The 22,175-nt window shown below is 37.8% G+C and overlaps 1 protein-coding gene across 1 annotated transcript in view; it reads right to left on the bottom strand.

The window, feature by feature from the left end:
* Positions 1-7,998: 7,998 nt before the first annotated feature.
* The window catches only part of MAMDC2 (MAM domain containing 2), a 136,398-nt gene continuing 122,221 nt past the window's right edge, over positions 7,999-22,175 (bottom strand). The window contains exons 12-14 of the mRNA XM_090274167.1: positions 14,493-14,752; positions 9,079-9,163; positions 7,999-8,940 (exon numbers count right to left, since the gene is read on the bottom strand). Coding sequence (XP_090130293.1) covers positions 8,876-8,940; positions 9,079-9,163; positions 14,493-14,752 — 410 coding nt within the window. The 3' untranslated portion in view covers positions 7,999-8,875. The remainder of the gene's footprint in view (positions 8,941-9,078; positions 9,164-14,492; positions 14,753-22,175) is intronic.

Genomic DNA, 22,175 nt, shown 5'->3' with positions numbered 1-22,175 from the left:
TCTTTTAAACTGTATAAGAAGAAACCACATGGGAATATCTTAAAAAGCACATGGTAGGGAAGAGTTTCTCAAATAAGACAATATATATAAACCATAAATAAAATTAAAAGATTATTAATTCATATATATTAAAAACTAAGGCCTTTCATGAATCTAATTCACCATAATATGATTGGGGAGGAAGGAAGCTAAAAAAAGGGTATTTGCAACATTTAAAACAAACAGAAGCTTAGTATATGCAATATTATAGAACTTCTGTGAATCTGTAAGAAAATGATACATACTCTAGGCCCCAATAACCCCTTAGGAATAAGGAGGACCAAAATCTCTGTGAGGGGAATAAAATAGGGTATATGAACAAAGGCCTGTAAACAATAAGGGTGTCAACATAAGAAATGTCCACGGGGGGGGACCAAGATGGCCGCGGAGTAGGAACAGTGTTCTCAGCTCGCTCCTGTTAAGGAGACAATCCAGGAGGAACAAACACGGGGAGGAATGACTGAAACACAACAAGGACACCAGCCTGTTAAACCAAGCACGCCATTGACCGGAGACAGCCAACTGACCTGGAGTCTGCACGATCCTTCCCCATGTGGGAAGGCCACCCTCCCCTCCACACCCCCACTCTTATTAGGGTTTTCTGGACCCAAGGGTAGGTAGGACGACGACCATGTCCAGCTTGAAGCAGCTAGAGGAGCTTGAGACCTTCGCCCATTGTCCTTTACAAGATTACAAAGGGTCCTAATATTTGAGAGGGGGGGGATAGTTAATTTTTACGAACCAGGGGTATGGACTTGGGGGGGATCGCTGGGGGAGGGGGGTGCTGGGGGGAGGGGAACAAGGGGGAGAAAATTGGAACTGTTGTAACAATATAATCAATAAAAAACATTAAAAAAAATAAGAAGTTTTACTTAGATTTGAGCTAAAAATAAAGGCTTATATTCTATTAAAAAAAAAAAAAAAAGAAAGAAATGTCCAAACCTGTAAGAATTTTTATGAGTATATTTGAGCCAAACTGATGACAATTGTCAGGAAGCAAAACCTCAACAGACTGAAAAATGCTCCAGAAAATGGCAGTTTTGCACTTCATTTTATACATTATAGTCAAAAGAGGAGGCATCGGGGGTTACATTAAATCCACTGGTGATAGATTAGGGAGGTGGGAGAAAGTAAAGTAGGGGGAACTTTGGGATTGGATAAAAAGGTAGAATGACAGACACATACTTCTTTTATATAGGTGGGTACAGGAAGTTAACAGTCAACATTGAACACGATAACAATAACAATGAGGGGATTTTTGGCCTCCTGGTGTGGTGCCTGTGCTTTGAGGAGTCCAAATAAAGGAAATTTGACATTCCAAGGGTATGTTACTGTAGATGCAAAAAACACAATAGACAGTTTCGATTAAGGTAAAGATTGATTTTTGTCAGGGAAGATTCTAGCCTAGGACATGACTGCCTGCCATGACCGGCTTTTACTTAGAAAACTTTTTAATTTCAGACCATCCTATGTGGTTACTTTAGGTCTCTGAGTTTATAAGGTGACCATGCAGGCCTCCCCTGAGGTTTTAGGTTTAGTGTGTGGCCCCTTTTCATCCACAAGGGCTACCAGAACTATAAGCAGAGGACCAGCTCAATCCAATATGGTGACTAATTTCACCTTGTGGTAACCCCTAGCCTCATTATATGCTCATTGTAATACATTAGCATACTATACAACATCACCATAATAAAAACCTGAAAGCCCCTATAAGGACACAACATGGCTGACAGGGCTCTTCCCAGAAGTCTCCACTCCTTTCTCAGAAAAATCCTAAATATTTCTTCCCCTTATTTAATGCCCTCCCTCTCAATAAATGAGCCTCAATAAAAGAAGTAAATCTCACCAGGAAGGGGCTGCTCTATCTGTGGAGTAGCAGTTCTGTCTCACTGCTTCACTAATAAACTCTCTTTAACTTTCAATTCTAAAAAAAGAAAAAAAGGAAGGGAGGGAAGGAAGGAAGGAGGGAAGGAGGGAAAAGGGAAGGAGGGAAGGAAGAAAGGAAGAAAAGGAGGGAGGAAGGAAGGGAATGATACATAGCTCAATTTAAAAAATGGGCAAAATGAGTAGGCATTTTGCACAAAGTGAAGCATGAATAGTCATAGGACGTATGATAAGATGCTCAATTTAATTAATAATTAGAAAAATGTAAATTAAAACCTCAATGAAATATAATTTCATAATTATCAAATTGGCAAAAATTAAAGTCAGACACTAGCAAGTTTGGACACCCATCTATGCTGGTAAGAGCAGTGTAAATTAGTGTAGCCAGTAGGGAAGCAGTTTTTCACATTTAGTTAAGTGTATACATCATACAAACCTACAATTCATATGTTAGATATATAAGCAAAACAAAATACTTCCCATGTTTACCTGGGTACTTGCATGGGAATATTTTAGCAGCATTGTTCACAGTAGCAAAGCACTAGAAAAAAATCCAAGTATTTATCAATTATAGAATGGATTAGTTATAGTATAATCATGTAATGGAATACCATACCATAGAGAAAGGAACTACAGCTAGAAATTCAACATGACTCAATCTCAAAAAACATAATTTTGAGCAAAAAGACAAATCACACATGATTATATATACAGTGAATTTTGATATGTGGTACTTTTATGATCATTGATATAGATATATATGTCGTCGGCGGCGGCGGCAGCCGTCCGTCTCGAGAGACGATGGTGTAGCTTCTCAAGAGTCTATCTGCACTGCCGAGAATGGCTGTGCAGTCCGACTCGGGAGTGACACGGTATCTGTCTCCTCCCGTGTTGAATCGACATCTTGAGATGACGCTGAAGCTACAGAGCCTGGGCAGGGTGATATGGAGGGTCTGCTGTTGCCCATGCAGCAGACCCCCCCTCTCTTCGCAGCTGAAGGGTCCAAGGGAAAGACGGAGTCAATACAGCTTGGCTTCAGGTGCGCCGCAGGAGTTGCCGGTGTTGACTACAACGTCAAACCGCCTTAGGGACTCCGGCTCCCGATTTTCTGTCGGGGTTTACTTCCTTAGCCTTTCCCCTGAAGAGGTATGCCGCAAGGCAGCGGAGGTTTTTTGGAGTCAGAGTTTTCCTTCTCTGATGTACCCTGACTGGAAGATCGAACCAGCGACACTTAGCTCGCAGGCCGACGCTCAATCCACTGAGCTAAACCAGCCAGGGCCTAACAGGTAGACAACTAGCAGCAAAAACTGACTAATGTTTTGTAGATATAATTTGTCCACACTTTGTCAAAAGTTCTTTTTTAACCCAGTACTACTTTATTGACTATAACTCAAGGAAATAATTACCAAAGTGAGGGGGGGTGGATACATAAGTCATCACTTAACACCATTACTAGGTTCTTGGAAACTGCAGCTTAAAGCAAAATAGTGTGTAATGAAATCAGTTTTAGATATATATGTATATATTCATTTACTATCATTGAGTCATAAATATGTATATATTCATTTTACTATCATTGATAGATATAAATTTGTGTACATATATACATATATAACATGAAAAAACATGATTTCTTCCTTATTTATCTGAAAATGTCATTATTTTGCTCTTTTGAATGATAAAATTTGCAGTTGACATTATTTTCTCTCAACAGGTTAAAGATATTATTCCACTGTCTTCACACCATCCTCATTATTGAGAAGTTTGATTTTAATTTTCATTCCTCTGTAGTTCATCTGTCTTTTCACTCACATTAAATCTCTTTGCCTTTGGCATTTCATAATTTCATAATGATGTATCTAGGTATGGATTTGACTAACATTTCTCAGAATTTTGTTGGACTTCCTGATTTTGAGCATTTTTAGGCATGTCCAATTCTAAAGCAGTGTAAAATATTCTTCCTTTGGTCCTGATGGGCATGGCTCAGTTGATTGAGCATCGTCCCGCAAAGCAAGGGTTGCGAGCCTGGTCTGTGGTTGGAAGTAACTGATCGATGTTTCTCTCCTTTCCCTCCCTCCCTTCCTCTCTCTCTAAAAATAAATAAATAAAATATTTAAAAATAAAATAAAATATTCTCCCTTTGAATATACTATCTCCCCCATTCTGTTTCTGGAGCTTTTATTTTAATATACTAGGTAGTCACATTCACAGTTTTCACTTCTTTATCTCTCTGTATATTGCAATCTGCTTTATTTTATATTCTAGATCACCATCTCTCTTCTATTAGATGTATTTAATTAGATATTTGCCTTTTCCATTGAATTTTTAATTTTAATGACTGCATTTTTTGTGTTAGAAGTTCTATTTGGTTCCCTTTAAAATCAACCTTTAAAAAAAAAATAGAGTATTGCCTTTTGTTATGTTTTCAATGCTTTGTGGAGGGGCTCTAATCATTTTTAAAAATAAAGTGTCTATCAAAAAAATCTCATCCTATGGAGTCTTGGGTATCTAATTCTGCTGTTTGTTGATGGCTAATTTTTGCTTCTAGTGAACTGTTTCACTAAATGTTTTGTAATTTTGAATTGTGCAGTTTTCTATGTGGGAACCTTGTGCAGCTTGGGTTCGGTGCATGGCTCTCTGAAGGAGGTCTGTATTTGTTTTTATCTGGTACCCCACGTATATCACTGGCTAGGGGCATATTTTCATGTTGAAGTTTTAGTGTGTGGGCTTTCTGACCATGAAGTTTGGAAGGACTATGGAGAATTACATCCCTTGTGATATTTTTAAATTCACATACATATTTATATTAAAAAAATGATTTTATTGAGCTTTTGTTTCTTTAATACAGATTTGTTGAGTATGTTAGGCCGTGGGAGTACAAAATTTACTAAGTAATCACTCTTGAGAAGATGGACTTGAAAACAAGAAGTTAGGTTTAGCATTATAACTTTTGGGGGGGTTTATATAAAATGTAAGTAGAATAGAAGAACCATAAATAGTGGCTGGAGTAGGAAGGGCAAAGGGGAAGGCATTGCCCAGGTGCTGGTGAAAATGAGCCTTGTATTGCTACTAATAAGAAAAAAATTGATAAAAAGATAAGAGCACATGGTTGCTTTATCCTTAAGATGGCACTATAAACTCACAATTCCTCTAAAGAATATGTAAAAATAACTGCATTTATCCAAAAGTTTCACTCAAACCTTATACTATAAACCTGAATTGCTCTTGTGTATCAGACATTAAATGCTTGCACATATTATTTGCATTTAATCTTTACAGCAATCTGAAAAAGTATAGTTAAGTACTTGCCCCATTTTGCAGAGTAGAAATAGGAGAGAGGTTGTAAGTGACTTGCCCTCAGTCACCAAGCCTGTAGTAGCAAAGCCAGGATTTAAACTGAGACAGCCTGAATCCAGAAACTGTGCATTTAATTCCTATCACCTCTTTGTATAACAGTAATCCACATGTTTAAAAATGCAACCACATTAGAATGATAAGTTATGAAAACTTTTATTTTTTCCCCCCAGTTCTAGTTAAATTGCACAGGAAAATATGTCCCGATCTGGGAATAAGTCGGATTCCATGTTAGTAGGTCTTGGTTGGTTGAGACTTGGGCCAGGAGGCTGGCCCTGCCCTCCCTGGTCAGAAGCCCCTCCTAAGCCCCCTCATAGCACCCTGATGTGACCTCATGGTACTTAGCCCTCTGAATTGCACTGACAGGTTTAGATCTCTGTTTTGCTCACTAATACATGAGCATCTTTGCAACTCCCATGCTTGGTAGAGTGGCTAGAGCACAGGTACCCCAACAAGTCTTTGCTGAACCTTTCCTTCTTTATATTAAACTAGATCTTGCATCAGAGCCACTACTTTTTCAGTCTCCTCTTTTCCACTCCCTTCTATACATAAGTAATCTCCAACATAAACAGCAAATATAGGAGAGAAAACAATTGTGTGAAAAAGTAGTTTCTATCTGAAACACTTGTGTGTTTAGGTGAAAACTGGAATAAATGCAAACACTGGGTTTAAATGTTAAGCAGTACCTATTAGTACACCTCCCCCCTAGGACATTTCTAAATCTGGGAAACCTCTATTGTGCATACTACTATTTTCACATATTTCTAGGCAGATGAAATACAGTTAAAATGAATGCAAAGGCAACCCAGAAAAGCAAAAGAAGTATCCAAAAAGGAAGTCCTGCAAAAGGAGCACACATGACAGAGAGTAAATTAATCTGTTAACCTTCCATCTTCTCTCTTCTCTGATAGGAACTTCAGGTTGTTTCTGAGCAATAGCTGGTAATAATTACCTCCTACCTTTCTGCCCTAAGTCAGTAACTAGTTCCCAACTCTTTCCAACCCCACAATTCTCATAGCTGGTGTCTTAAGTAGTATTTCTGGTTTGGTAGCCTTTGGGTCAATTTTGGTAGCCAGCAAATCCTCTTGAATAAGGGAACTTGGAAGCTTTCACTAGAGTTTAAACTAGTATTGTGGATGGAGTCAGGAGAGTTAGGTTCAAAGGCAGTCATATGGATTAGAACAGAAGTTTGGCAATGAAATAGACCCAAGTTCAAAAGTAGACACTACAGTGGCTGCTGCATTTGAACAAATTCACTTTCTCTATTTATAATGGAAATATCACTAGATCTACTCATGGGTTGTTATCAGAATGATAACATGAGTGAATTCATGTAAAGCTCTGAACAATGTCTAAAAATAGTAGTATTCAATAAATGTTAGCTATGATTATTACTATGGATTTATGTAACCCATAAGCAAGGAGGCTGGTGAATGACTTAATTTACCACATATTATAAACCCCTTACTATGCACTAGATATTAGGTCCTAGAGACACAATCTTCATTTCATTATTCAGCAGATAGAACTTAGTTTTGGACAGGGATTATAATTTGAGAAAATTATACTGTTTAATATGCTGTTGAATTGGTCAACATCTTAAAATCTTTCCTCCCCCAATGATTCAACTCTTTTTACAGATTACTCTGCAATGATAATCATCATGAATAGAAAGGATTTGATTTACAACATTTTGCTTTACTATAAAATTTAATTTTCTCCTTAAAACTCAGGAATTTTATTTTATATAATTGAGTATTTTTAAAAAGATTTTATTTATTTATTTTTAGAGAAGAGAAGGGAGGGAGAAAGAGATGGAGAGCAACATCAACGTGTGAGAGATGTATCAATCGGTTACCCCTTGCATACACCCCAACCGAGGACCAGGCCCAAAACCCAGGAATGTGCCCTGACTGGGAATCGAACTGGTGACCTTTTGCTTTGTAGGATGACACACAACCAACTGAGCCACACCAGTCAGGACTAGTTGAGTATTTTTTGTTTTCTAAGTAATGTGGTGTTCAGGCAGATATAATGCTCTTTACAGATTATTTACAGGTTTTGAAATTCTTTAGTGGGAAATCCTCCCAACTCCATCAGAAGAATGGATTTTTAGGCACACAAAGCAGTATGATGTATGGGCTTTGGGGTCAGAGACCTGACTCTGAGTTCCTTCACTTAATAACTGTGGAATCTTAAGTTATTTTTTTCACTCTTCTGAGCCTTGGTTTCCTTATTTTTGAAAAAAGTTAATAATATCTCCATCTAGAAGGCTGTTGAAAGGATTAAATTCATGCATTCATCCTTCCATCCACCCACCAATCCATCCATGCAAATGTTTATTTATTGAGCACCTATTATATACCAGACATTCTTCTGGGTACTGACCCTACAAAAGTAAACAAACCAAGCCAGAATTCTTGTCCTCATAACAATTTAAATTCTAAAAAGATAAAATTGAGGGGGGGATTGAGAATGTTTATGAAATAAAAAACTCTTTAAAATTAATTATTCCATCAATGTATGCAGTACTTATGTCACTAATAAAAGGTTTATGAAGCAGTTAATTGTGGCAGAATAAAGATTCAAATTAGAATCTGCATTCAGTAGCAAAGATACTCTGACAACAAAAAATAATATAGAAATGAGTTAATTACCAGTGAAAAGATTTTTAAATTAATTTTTATTAGATAATCTTATAATTTCATAACAGCTGTTTGGATATATAAACATGTATATACAATTTTCTAACATGTAAATGAAAAGCAGTAGTTAATTATAGCTGATGGAATTTATATTACTCAAAATCTTACCAAAACATTTGTTATAAAAGTCAATAAAATTGTTTAACACATTTTAAAATTTTGTGTGTGTGTGTACATAATTATTTCCAAGCTTGCTTTACAAAAAAAAGAGTGCAGTTTCTATCCATGTGATCATAGTGACTTTCAAAAGTAGTACAAAAGGGGAAAAAAGAAGGTAGCTTTGCCTTGTAATACAGCATTAATTAATACTGACTTACCCTGGGACACTCATGAAAGATCCTTTGTTATCATATGTAGTAAAAATATTTTAAAATTAATACTCCATTTCTATGAATAAAATAGAAAATAAAACTTTGTATTCTTAGACTAACTCATTACCATAAAAACTGCATTCATTTTGCAGACATTACAGACACCCCACATTATTCCTTTAAGAATATTTATGATATTTGAAATTCAAAACAAAACCCACAGTCTTATTCTCCTCCCTATACATTCACTGAATGCAGATTTAAGTGAGCACATCTCATTCTGACTGTGCCCTTTATCTCTGTACTTTAAAAATGACTACAATATAGTACATTTGTATTTTGAACTGGTACCAAAATTAAGATGATCTATGCAAAACCAGCAGCCTGTACTTCTAGACACAGTTGTCATATGAAAAATAGAAAAGCCCTGAGTCAGTATTTTTTGCAAAAGTAATGAAGAGTGCTCTGAAGTTATTTTATAACTTATGAAATAGTTAAGGCTGTCCAGTATTCATTTGTTTTGTTTTCATTTTGATTGAAGAGGTATGGCTTTTGTTTAGTTAATCCAATTCAGGTCATTTCCTAATAGTCGATTTCATTTAAATCTTCAGAATATCCTGATGATTGCTGAGTTTTATCTTCTATATCTGTCAGGAGACAAATAGATAATAATACTTTTCTCTATTTTTATTGTAGAAAAATATGTAATTTGTATTCTAATGGTTTGAGACTGTTTCAAAATTCCTTTTTAATCAAGCTTATTTAATTGGGAAAAGTACTGTTACCTGCACAGGGTCCTGCTTGAAACTTAACATCATCAATGGCAATATCACTTCTTATTGACATTCCCCGAATGGCTTCAAAAATTATCTGAAATATAATGAAGCCTGAATTTAGAACTACAGCCATTCTGATAAAATAAGGCTGGTAGGGGGCAGATCCAGGTTGTATGGGTCTAGAAGCTTAGATTGCTCTCAGGTCCCCCTTTAAGAAAAAGAATACAAAATCACAAGTTCAAATATAGGTACAAAAGAGAATACTTATTTGGAATTTAAAGAATTTCACAACAAATTACTGGAGCCTTGGAGATTCAGATCCCTTTCTTCTGAGATCTCTTTAGGCGATTTCCCAGAAATGCGGGCCTTGAAATGCTTCAGGGTGATGACCTGATTCTCCCTCCCTCCCCCACCCGCCTTAGAATATTGTACTCCCAGCTTGCACAGGGCCTACGATAGCGATGAACCCAGAAGCTTAAGCTTCCTTAGGCTTTCCATAAATCTGCCTTTGATACGATGCTAGATGGAAGAATTTAATACGACTGATGAGACCCCTGTATGAACAGCAAAGCATAATAATTAAGTTTACCAACAAACGATGTTTCATTTCATGTTAAATACCATGACATCCAAGAAAGCCCAGGAAAAAGAGAAAACCAGTTTTATGACTTGAGATCCTGAGAAGAAAATAACTAATCATATATTCAGGTTCTAGGGTAAATCAATTACATTACAATCTCTAAAGCAGCCCCAACATCGGTTAAAAAACCACTGAATACTCAAGTGAGGCTGTTGGTAATAAAAATTATCCAGAAGGCACATTTTCTCTACTCATTTTGTAAGCAAATGACTCCCCATTGGACTAGATTGTGATTTAAAGTAAATCAAAGCATATAAAGCAGATAATTAATAAGCATATGAAACTGTCTTAAAATTAATGACTCAAAAAGCTTTAATAACAGAAATGTGGTAAAATAACATTAATATAAATTCTGAGGACACAATCCTAAACAAGGATCCAAATCATTGTCAGGAAGTGGGGAAAAAAAAGTCCTAGATAGTAGGATATATGAATGTAGTTAATAAGCACTTTGGTATTCTGAAAAATAATAAAACCTGTTTTTTGACCACCAAGCCTGCAATGTAGAGGTGTAATAGACCAATTACTTGATGGAATTATATTCTTAATAGTCTGTGGTTGGACTAAAACACTTGATTTCATAAAACCTCCTTTGAATTTCCTTAATACTTGAGTAATAACTGTTTCATAGCATTATGAGTTCTCCTTTGTATTATAGATATGCATCCTATTAGTACATAATTGTGACTAAGAATAAGATAAAATATTTTTTCTTTCAATTTAAGTGTTATTTTTTGAAATGGCTACTAAGTCATTAGGACATGACTACTTATTAAGTTGTTTAAATCCACCTGCTTAATAAATGAAATTGTTATGTATTTCTTTTGGTCTAAGGCACCTGAAAAAATTTACTGAGACAAAGGGTACCATGAACAAGACCTGGTCTTAGCTGAGTACCTGAAACATAATAGTTCCTGGGAAATATTAGACAGTATAATAAATAAGAATGATGTACATATTTCAGTGAGCTGAGAATCTGTCTAACACTTTCTTTCACTGGCATCAAAAGATAAAAAACCAAAGAGGAAAACACCTGAGATCAGAGGAGAAAAGGTAAACAAAGAATCCAAAGGAAATAAAATCATTTTGTGTTTTTGATCAATAGCAAAATCAGATTCTGCCTTAACACTTCAATAAATTCACTCAGTGTCAGAATATGGCAGCAGGGGGACTGCCTGCCTGGACTTTTGACATATGCAAATGAACGACATGCAAATTAACTTGCTCCCAGTCTTTTCCATAGGAAATAAAAATGGACTTTGCTGGTTCCCAGAAGAAATGTTGATGGACATAGCACCACATATTGACTGGCCTGGCGGGGGAAAAGCAGGGAGATGTAAATAACCTGTTGAATGTGTTAATGGGTAAACTTATTCTAACCGAAATGTATGTTTGGAAAAGTGTGGAGTCGGCACCAGCAAACACACAGGCAGGAAATTCTTATAGCCTGCGAGGGTGACTGGGAGTCTCCTACTTCTCTTCATTCTCTTTTTCCCCTTCCATCTTCTCCCCTGTTCCCCTTGCTCCTACAGACCCTTGAGTTGGTCTGGGAGTTTCCTCTTTCCTCAATTAACCTGGTGTAAAGTTCTAGACTGTTCTCTGGGTGATTTCTCAGAGCAAGGCTTCTTGACACCCAAGAAGGAGCATGATTAAAATGTTGCCACTTGATAACATTGCTTCCACAAGGATAATCTGATAACTGGAATGTCATTGGGAGGCCACCCATGTATTTTCCATATAGGATGAGACTCCAATTGCAGCAGTACTACAGTATTCTAAAAATCCTCTCCACCTGCCTACCCCCACTGATGATGAACACATTTACCAGAATAGTGGTTAACAGCTATTTATTAAAATGAGATATTTTGGCCTTGTACTGTAGGAGCTCAGCCTGCAGTCCTGATACAGCTATTGAGAATAATAGCTACATCATGTCTGTCATGATGATATAAATTAGAGACCAGAGAGCTTTGGGGAGAATATATTTTTAGAAACAATAACAATATCTTTTAATATTTTGGTACTTTAAAGTTTGTAAAACCCTTTTACATACATAATGTTATTTGACCCTCACTTTAACTCTGGTGATGTCACTGTGGCAGGAATATTGTCCCATTTTGAAAATATATAAATCTCAGAGAGAATGACACTTTTCCAGTCACCAGCGCTTGTGACATCCAGGAGAATGAGTATATTTTGGAACTTCTGTGGTGGAAGGGGGTGTAGAACAGTGGCTTAGAATACAAACTTTGGAACCAGTCAGATCTGGGATCAAATTCCTCTCTGCCACTTACCAGCTGGATGTCTAGTTTCCCCCAGCCATAAAGAGGAGCTAGAAGGTCAATTGGAAGAATTTATGTGCAGCTCTTAGCACTGTAAGTGCCTGGCACATAGAAGATGGCCAGTCTATTTACACAGACACTAGGATGTTTTGAAGAAATTAGTTCAGTCTCCATATAGTCATTTGGGAAACCTGAGGGAGTCACTAAATCCAGAAGAAAATTCCTCATGGCAGATTTATATCTGTTTCATTCTAAGCCAAAGAGAATGGTCTGGAGTCTTCCTTCCGGCTTGTGAGCTGTTAAGTCTTTCAGGCCATTCTGTACCCTCTGAATTTGAACACCCCAAGGTACCACCCCAGATGCCTCATTACTCTGTGCTCAAAACACATTTGAAAGAAACAGTCACCCAGCAAGCCTAGTAGCTGCAAGGCCCAGGCACCTGAGCCCCTGGGCTTAGATGCGGAGACTTCACCCATTCCCCAGAATTCAAATCCTAGAACTCTTGTGCATCGGTATCATTTGGGTTTTTTGTTTGTTTGTTTGTTTTTAAAGATTTTATTTATTTAATTTTAGAGCGAGGAGAAGGAAGGGAGAAAGAGGGAGAGAAACATCAGTATGTGGTTGGCTCTTGCACCCCCAAGTCGAGGTCTGGCCTGCAATCCAGGCATGTGCCCTGACTGGGAATCAAACCTTTGGTTCACAGGCTTGTGCTCAACCCACTGAGCCACACCAGCCAGGGCTCATTTGGGGGTTTTAAAAAACATTAATACTCAGGCTCCATCTGAGAGACTCAGATTCATTTATTCAGGAACAGAGATTCTCCATCTTTAGCATAAATCAGAATCACCAAGAAGGTTTGTTGAGACACACATTTCTGGGCCCCACCCCTAGAGTTTCTGGTCAATAGCTCTGAGGTGGGGCCTAGGCATGTGCATTTCAGGTGAGTCTCATTTTAGGTGAATTTGCACTTCGGGTGTTGTGGCATGTCTCAGGACCACTCTTCGAAAACATCTGAATTGGGTATGGTGCCTTAATAGCCTAAGAAAATTAATCCATCACCTCTGAATGATGATCAATTGTATTCGTAAGTTCCTGAGTGATCATCTACTTTCCTTCTGTAAACAGACATTAAATCACTATCAAAATAATCATTGGAGCTATCTGTTATTCTTTACTAAATTCCTAGACAGGTTTATCCATGCTGAGATAATGGGCCATCCCTGGATGACTGGCACATCTTCCCTTTGTCATTTGTTCTTTAGCAATGCTGCACCCTGGCCACCTGAGCTTCTTCAATTCGTCCCCATTTAGATCTGTAGAAAAGTTATTGTGATTGTGGGTGGTATAAAATAAAGTTCTTATTTTTGATTCTCTTCCCAGGAAGATTTAGGCTCAGACCAAGCAGCCTGTGGTTAAAGTTGAGAGGTACTGGTCCAGGAGGTTTAACAGCCAGAAGCAAGGATGAGGAGGAAGTAGGTCTTTTAGTTGAAGGTCACATCTGAGAATTCCTCAGAGCAAGTTCAGAAAGAATCAGGGGTCTGAAGTTTATTTACCCAGAGTTTTCTGAAGCTTTGGCTTGTGGAGGGCAGGTGAAGTCAGCTAGCAGGAGGCCTCTGCTGATCTCTAGACTAGATTGGCTGCTCAGCCTTATCTATGGGGAAGTAAAAGGCTCATTTCTGGGCTGTCCAGATTCCCTTATAATCTGGATCCAGGAGGACAAAGGTCTTCTATAGTACGTAAATAGACCCAGGGAGAGACCCAGAATTTAGAATTAAGACTCTTAGTTTTGCCCTGGCAAGGTGGCTCAGTTAGTTGGAAAATCGTCCTGTAGTCCAAAAGGTTGGGAGTTTGATTCCCAGTCAGGGCACATAACCTAGGTTTTGGGTTCGATCCCCAGTCGGGGTGCCTATGGGAGGCAACCAATCAATGTTTCTCTCTCATATTGCTATTTCTCTCTCTTTCTCTCTCAAATCAATAAACATATTAAAAAATAAGAACAACAAAAAAAGACTTTCAGTTTTTTCCACATCAGTGCAGACAGAGGTTTAAAAATCTACTCTGGACCATCTACTCTGATAAACATAGGCTTACAACACAAGCCCTTGTATGTGGGTAAAGATGAGTGAACGATGCAGCTGCAACAACTAATTAGGTAATACCATGTTTAGAAGAAAGGGAGACTCTGTTTTAGGGATTTGCAGGACACATAGAATGTATTTGACACACATAATGTACCAAGACAAAAATAGATACACTTTCATCATTGAGCTGCAGAACCACTTTATGCATAAATACCCAAAGCTGTCTCTCCCCACCTAATTTCCTATTCACTGCTTAGATTTAATCAATATAGACTAATTATGTTTACTCTTAAACAAGTACTGCCTTTATTTATGACCCCGAAAAAGAACAAAACATTCTCTTTGGTGGCAAGAAAAATAAAGAACATCGGAAGCACAGGAACGTTTTCCATCGTTTGATCCTCTTCTCTCCTGGCTTACCTGGTGTTGCTTCTCACAGCTGTATTCGATCAGCGCTCGGAGCCAGGAAATGCTCTGTTCACCTCTTCTTCTCCATAAGAGAAACTCTTCTTCGGTGCCTTCTTTTTTCAAATACACACTCAGCAGGCCAGTCCCTGCTCCATACATGTGGTAGAAAAAGGTCATGCAGTGTTTCCCGGTGACTCCTCGCAGAGGCCCAGACAGGAGGTGTGCTTTTTGTCCATACACCATGTGGGAGGCCTCTATGTACATGTAGTAGCCTTGAGAGCAATGAAAAATTAGGGATTGTTAAAAAGGACACAAGTTATATTCTCTTCTTTTTCTTTTGAGTCGTGTTCCTGGAAACAAATTAGAGTAAATGGATGACTTGACTACAGCACTGACCAAGGATATTAGCATTTTGGAGAATATGTAAAAATCCAAGGAGAATAAATATGCTACAAAATTTAAATCATCAACATAACTTTTTCATTTAATAATTTATAATTCAGTTTAATATGCAGAAGGTAATCAGTATACTAGTATTAGACCACTGATGTGGCAATTAACATATCAGAATTTATTCTACTAATTCATGGACCACATTCTGGAGCTGCCAGACACTGGTTTAGGGGAGAGAGCATAGATTTTGCAGTCATGTAGACCTGGGTTCAAGTCCTCACTCTAATATTTGTTGTCTCTGTAATCCTGGTCTAATGATTATGTTCTCTGAACCTATATTCATCATTTAAAAACAAGGGCTAGTAATACCTATGTTACAGAGCTGTGAGAGTTAAATAACATGTGCGGCATATGTCCACATGTAATACATATTCAAATATTAACTTCCTGTCCTGCCCTCTTTCCTGAAATTTTTTGTGACACTTCTTTTTAAATAAACTATGTATGATATTTATATATTATATATCATATACTATATATGTTAATTATATACTGTGACACTTTATGTTCCTATTTTCCTTTCCTAATTTTAGTTTGTTTTTGAATTTGCTAGTTTCAGGCAGAAGCAGGGTTAGTCTGCAGGTAAACAGGGTAGCAGTGTGCTGGAACCAGTTTCCATTGGTCTCCAAAAGTCCATTAAGTGACTTTGGTTGATAGGTTTAAATGACCTCACATTGATAGTTTGAAATGGACCCACGATGGAAGTATTTACACCACAGAAATAGGACATTCCTACAAATCAGCCCTCCCTTCCCACAAAATAAAGCTGGTTGATGTTCATTTATTACCATCAAGCTACTAAAATAAGGCAATATATGAATAGTGATGACTGTTTGATGAAAGTTTATATCTCTTCTACCTAAAAAGTATACACAAATACTTCATTGCATTATTGTCTTCTTTGCCAATGTTGATTTTCTTAAGTTCATGACACAAAATATAATCTTTATATAGTGTTATATCTCATTAATTCAGGCAGGTATTAATGGATGAATTGAGGGAAAAAAGTAAGAGATTCCAAATAGTGTTGTAAATAAAGTGATTGCTAGATATCTTTCTTTATGGTTAAAGTGTAATCAATGAGCTCTAGTCATTTCCCAAAATGCAGTGCTTGAGATACCCCAACCAGAATTCATCAGAAGTTCCATCTATGCTCCTCCAAAGCACTCCTCCTTTCCCTTTTACCCCTTTCCACAAACAGACCTGAGAAGCCCTATAGGCTATTTAAAAGGGTGGGAGACAGTCCTGCCCATTTGGTCTTATAAAATCATGTGCACTGTGCAACCCCATCCCCCAGTAGAGTTATCACCTATAAAACTAGACCACATGGCCCTGGGATGTGGCCTTCAGTGCAACCAGTCATCCCCATGATCTGCTTTAAAATTTAGGGAAAATACTATGCATATTTCTGGAGCACTCACCCGTCACATCCTCATTATTAAATCAATGGTCAGTTTTCAGTCCTTGCCATTCTTGTGCCATCAGTAACATTAGACATAGTAGATCACTTCTGCCTCCTACAAGTACTTTCTTATCTTGGCTTGTAAGTTTTTCTCCCATTTCACTGGTCATTCCTTTGCTAATTAGCCTTTCTTCTCTGACCTGTTGAGCTGGGAGTGATCCAAGGCCCTGTTTCTGAACTTCTCTATTCCCATTCACTCCTTTGATCTAATCTTGTTTCACGGTTTTAACTGCTACATATGATGTCATTTCTCAAATTTAAATTTCCAAATCTTTGCTGAAATCCAGACTTGTTTATTCGGATTGTGTAATGGACATCTCCACTTACTGTCAAATAGACATCTCCAACTGAACATATTCAAAACTAAATTTCTAACTGCTTTACCTTAAAACCTACTCCGCCCTTTCTAGTTGGCCAGGCCCAAACCTTGGAGTCACGCACTGCTTCTCACCTCCTCTCACTCCACATCCAGGCTGTCAGAATTCCTGTTGGCTTTACCTTCAAAATACGCCTAGAATCCAGTCATTTTCCTTCTTTCCACTTCTAGTGCTACCTCCTGGTCTGAGCCACTATCATTCCTCACTTGGATAAAGACAACATTTCCCAACTAGTCTGCCTGCTTCTACCCTTGTTCTCTACAATCTAACTTCAACATAGTATCCATGATGAACCTTCTTAACAAAAGCTAAAAATTACCACTCCTCTGTTTAAAACTTTTCATGGCTCAGCATTTCACTCAGAGTAAAAGCTGAAGGCCTGACAATTACCTTTAGGGCCCTATACTATAATCTCCTGCCCATTCTCTTACCTCTCTGCTCCCTACTACCTTTCTCTCCTACTTCCTCCTTACTCTGTGTTTCGTGGTCACACTGGCCTGCAATATGGCAGGTATGCTACCACCTCAGGGTCTTTGAAGTGCGAATCCCTCTACCTGGAATGGCTTTTCACTCCATAAACTCAGGTCTCATTGTCTCACCTCTAAGTCTTTGCTCAGCTATTTACCTTTTCTATTAGGCCTATTTTGACTACACTATTACAAATTGCAATCTCCGCCCTTTGGCATTCCTCATTCCCCACACCCTAATCTATTATTTCCCACAACATTTAATTGCCTCTTAACATACTATGTAATTTTTTTTATTTTTTATGTTTATCTTTCTCCCTTCTTTAGAATACATAGAGGCTGAGGTATTTCCTGGTTTACTTTATTACTATGCCCCCAGGCCCTAGAATAGTGCCCGGAACATAGTAGATACTCAAAACATATTTGAATGAACAAATGAATGCATTTTCTTCCACAACTCTAAGGCGCAAACCACTTTGAACATTTGCAGAGCACACAGCTCTACCAGTTGTGTGAGAGCCTTGGCAATGAGACATGCCCTTGACTAAAATGCTCCAAGGCAAAAGTAGCACAAACCCAAGTTTTGATAAAATTAAAATCATTTCAAAGCAAGTGTTCTCAAACTAGTTCCATACCATCTGATGTCTTTTTTCACCAAACATACATAAGATAATTCTTTAACTTCATTACTTTCATTCTTTTACTGGCAAGGCAATTGCTGCACGAGAAGCATTGGGTTTTGGCACTCTCATCAATAAAGAAAACTCTTATCATTCTTTTCTTTAAGATTTTCAACCTTAGGCTAAATATAAACAAATACAGATACACATAATCATAATAGAAGGGCATGTTTAATTTGATTCCATGGAAAATAAGGTCAAAGCATGAAATGACCATGGTTTATCACCTAACTATGTACAAAGATATCCCATCCTATTCTATGCATAAATCAGTGGCACAGTGGATTGAAATCCTGTCTTCATGCATGCTTGCCCAAAAAAGACATTTTCTCCAAAAACAATTTTTAAGAAAACAAAAAGAAAATCAAAGAAAAATAACTTTTGTACCTGGCTTTGGGAATCCTAAGTAAAGATAAAACACTCAATTGGGGAAGGGAGGGGAAGGTTCCTCTGAAAGATGCTGTCACTGGGAAATAGGCAAATAGAACCTACTGGGGACTGAAACATCAAGTCTTTTCACAATGCAAAGAAAGTAATGGATCCATCAGGAGTGACAGATGACCCAAGACGTGTCTTTCATCTAGTATTAACAATGAGTCCAAGCCAGAATTGGTCTGAGGCCCTGGAAGAGGGAGGAAAAGCTCTAATCACCTCTAGGATCATCCAATTGAATCTTTCATGAGTACAATGCACTGACCACTTAGACCTCAGTGCGTGAAGCATTTATTACTCTGGTAGTGATTTTACCTCACGCTGGTCTCAGGTATCTGGCTGAAGCCTTTACCTAAGGTTTCCAGTTCCAGAGATCTTTGTGTTTAGTATCATGAAACATGAAATAAATCTCCTCAACGGTTTGATCTGTGTAATTGAGCTGTTTGGAGCAGTAACACAAGGGATATGTGATTACAACTGCCTTTCCAGGGCACTGACACCAGCCTGCTTTTCTTGAGCAATGTTGGCTTTTCCAAAAATCCTTCAGGGATCTAGTTTCTATTTTAAGCACATATGTATATTCCATAAGGCAATACTGATTTAGACAAATCTAGACCAACATCTATACCTACAAATAACTGTATCATATTTGTCAGCTGATCAGAATTTGTCGTTCTGATATACGAACCAATTATTCCTCTTGATTCCAAATATGTTTTTATTTTTGACTTTCATGTTACATTTCCTTTCCCCAGAAAAGATCAGAGCTTCCTGGAGAGCCAATCTGCCTCACATGTGTTTGGAAAGCAGAGAATAAGCCCGTGTGTTGACAAGCTTTGCCACATTACTACTCCAAATGCTGTCGGTCTCAGCAAACAAAAGCTCTGGATGGAAGCCAGAGGGCCCTAGCATTAAAACCTCAGACTAGCTCACGTGTCCCTGCACATGAGGGATTTCAGTCTGTGGAAGGCATTATTAACTGGAAAAACAAATCACTTTCTCTCTGTGGGTCATTGTTTAACATTCAGGATGAGGGTTCCAATGGGCCTGCTGGGAGATCAGGGTCCCATCTGCTCTTCACACAGGCAACTGTGATGTGTTGAGACACACACCGTATTCATAATTTGGAACAGTGAAGCAGTTGTCCTCTGGTCTTGCAGCCGGGTGGCCTGTGGAAGGCCATGTGCAATGAACAGCTAGCTGTACTCATTCAGCTGGAGGAGAATTCTAAACAACCAGCGGGAAAAGACATCTTTGGGAAGAACAATAGCTAAATGTGTCTCTAAAATTGCCTTTTACCATACCTTTTAAATAACTTTTTTGGGGGTCAATTATCAAATTTATTAGCTTGAAAAAATAGAAATTATTCCCATTTACAGCCACAGAAACCCTGTCCATATTTTACTTCATGGAATGCACAAGTAAAAGTCAGCTCAGGCCCCGGGAGTATTTATATTTAACAGTTAATAACGAACAGTATTTTGCAGCTGCCGTGGTGTGGTGGGGGTGGGGTGCTTAGAGATGGGTACGAAAAGGATCAGCTGCTCAATGGACCTGGCCGTTCTCTCTGCCCATCTCTGTCCCACTGTCACCAGCCTCTACTCAGGTCATTCTGAGGAGAGCAAAATCAAGAAGTTCCTTCATCTTCTCATCATATTCTTGAGCCATTTCCTTCCCACTTGGGAACAAATAGTGTACCTTCCTTCCCCCATTGTGCAGCAGTGCTGTCTGCTCAGCAGCTCACAGACTCTCCAGCCCACCCCGTCACCGCCATCTTCCCACCCCTCCCCTCCCCTTTTAAATAACTTAAAATTTGTCATAAAACCTGGCTGCTGTGGCTCAGTGGATTGAGTGTTGGCCTGCGAACCAAGTGTCGCTGGTTTGATTCCCAGTCAGGGTACATGCCTAGGTTGCACGTCAGGTCCCCAGTTTGGGGGCACATGAGAGGCAACCACACATTGATGTTTCTCTCCTTCTCTTTCTCCTTTCCCCTCTCTCTAAAAACAAATAACTAAAACAAGATAAAATAATAAAAATATTTTTTAAAAATATTATTCTTAAAAAAAAAGTTTGTCATAAAAGAGGACCTATTGTTTAATGGGTAGAAAGTTTCAGCTTGAAAAAATAAAAAAGTTCTGCAGGCATAGTATAGGGATGATGCTTGTACAACCATGTGAATAGATTTAATGCTACTAAACTATTATACACTTAAAATAATTAAAATGATAAATTTTATATTATGCATATTTTACCACAATTTTTTTTAAAAAGCTTGTTATAGAAGCCTTCTCTGTGTAAGTAGGATCTGACAGTATCAGAAACTAGTGTAATAAATTACTGAAAGATTGAAGGACACTGGAGATTTTGATAATCTGGAGCAAAGCAGGTGGTTAGACTAGTTGGCTGGCATCATTACAGGTCTATAAACTACCAAAATTCTTAAAAGAGAAGGACTTGAATTAGACTGCTATTAAAATTAAATTTCACCTATGTAACTAACACCTTAAATATACAGTTTTGATTTTCTTTTGTTGACAGCACAATTTTATAAATAAATGTCATTTGGAATTTTAATGTTACATTGGTATTTCTATCACACAAGAAAAGAGTGTTCTTAGAAATAAATGGCTTCTACCTTTACTTAGTAGCATGTTGGGAGAAAATTTAATTGCCAGAAATCCAGAAGATGTATTGAAACACTAAACAGTACCAGAAAATAAACTGATGGTGCCTCTTTCTCTGGAAATTGTTAAGAAAATGATGAAGAGCTGCTTTTCTAGGATGTAGTTGAGGCAGTAGAAATGGAGGACTTGATTTTTAATCTGTTTACTTGTGAACTCAGTTCTTAGAAGTCACTTCTTACTAACCTGGGTAGTTATCTGTTAATTTATATATTCTACTATATCTTGGCCGCAAAATTTCTATTAACTCCAGGGCAACTAAACCAATTGTTTTTAAAAATTCTGACAGCATGACATCAAATAAATGTTAATAAAATTGCAATAGCCAATAAAACCCTGGGAAATTTGTTAAAACTTGTCTTTATATCTTTGAAAGATATACAGAGAGAAACAGCAACTGTGCAGGAAACTTAATGATTCTGCCAGGATAGAGCTACTTGAGTAGATGGTGGCAGGAAATGGATAGGCAAATCTTGGGGAGTCCCTCCCATCTCAATGCAAGTCGAGATCTATCTGTCACAAATGCCTTTATTATTTTATTAAACAAGAAACCAAATGATGGGGCTAGATTATTTTTTTGTCTTTGTTGTTGTTCTACTAGAATGACATGTTCAACTAGATGACTGACTTAAACTTGGAAATGTTTCCCAAAGTTTAGTCATACAAATACCAGGTTCTTTATATTATTTTTTTGTCTATCCTATATTACCTACACTATTATTGAGTTAATAATTTTCTTTAAGTAGAGTCTGTTTTTATTACTTAAATACATTTATTCAAATAGGAAACTTAATTAGCGTGAAAACAGAAAACAAGTGTAAATCATGAAATAATGGTTTTGATGTACTGGTTATATATTTTTCTTTTACATGGATATTACTATTAAATTATTTTTAAAAATTTCATTCACCTACCACTTAAATTACCCAGTGGTAGTTTAGAAACCAGCCCTGGCTGGTTTGGCTCAGTGGATTGAGCGTCGGCCTGCGAGCTAAGTGTCGCTGGTTCGATCTTCCAGTCAGGGCACATCAGAGAAGGAAAACTCTGACTCCAAAAAACCTCCGCTGCCTTGCGGCATACCTCTTCAGGGGAAAGGCTAAGGGAGTAAACCCCGACAGAAAATCCGGAGCCGGAGTCCCCAAG

This window comes from Furipterus horrens, unplaced genomic scaffold (genome assembly GCF_987537825.1).
Source record: "Furipterus horrens unplaced genomic scaffold, mFurHor1.1.pri manual_scaffold_4, whole genome shotgun sequence".
NCBI classification, from domain to species: domain Eukaryota; kingdom Metazoa; phylum Chordata; class Mammalia; order Chiroptera; family Furipteridae; genus Furipterus; species Furipterus horrens.
This window is presented reverse-complemented; position numbering and strand designations above follow the sequence as displayed.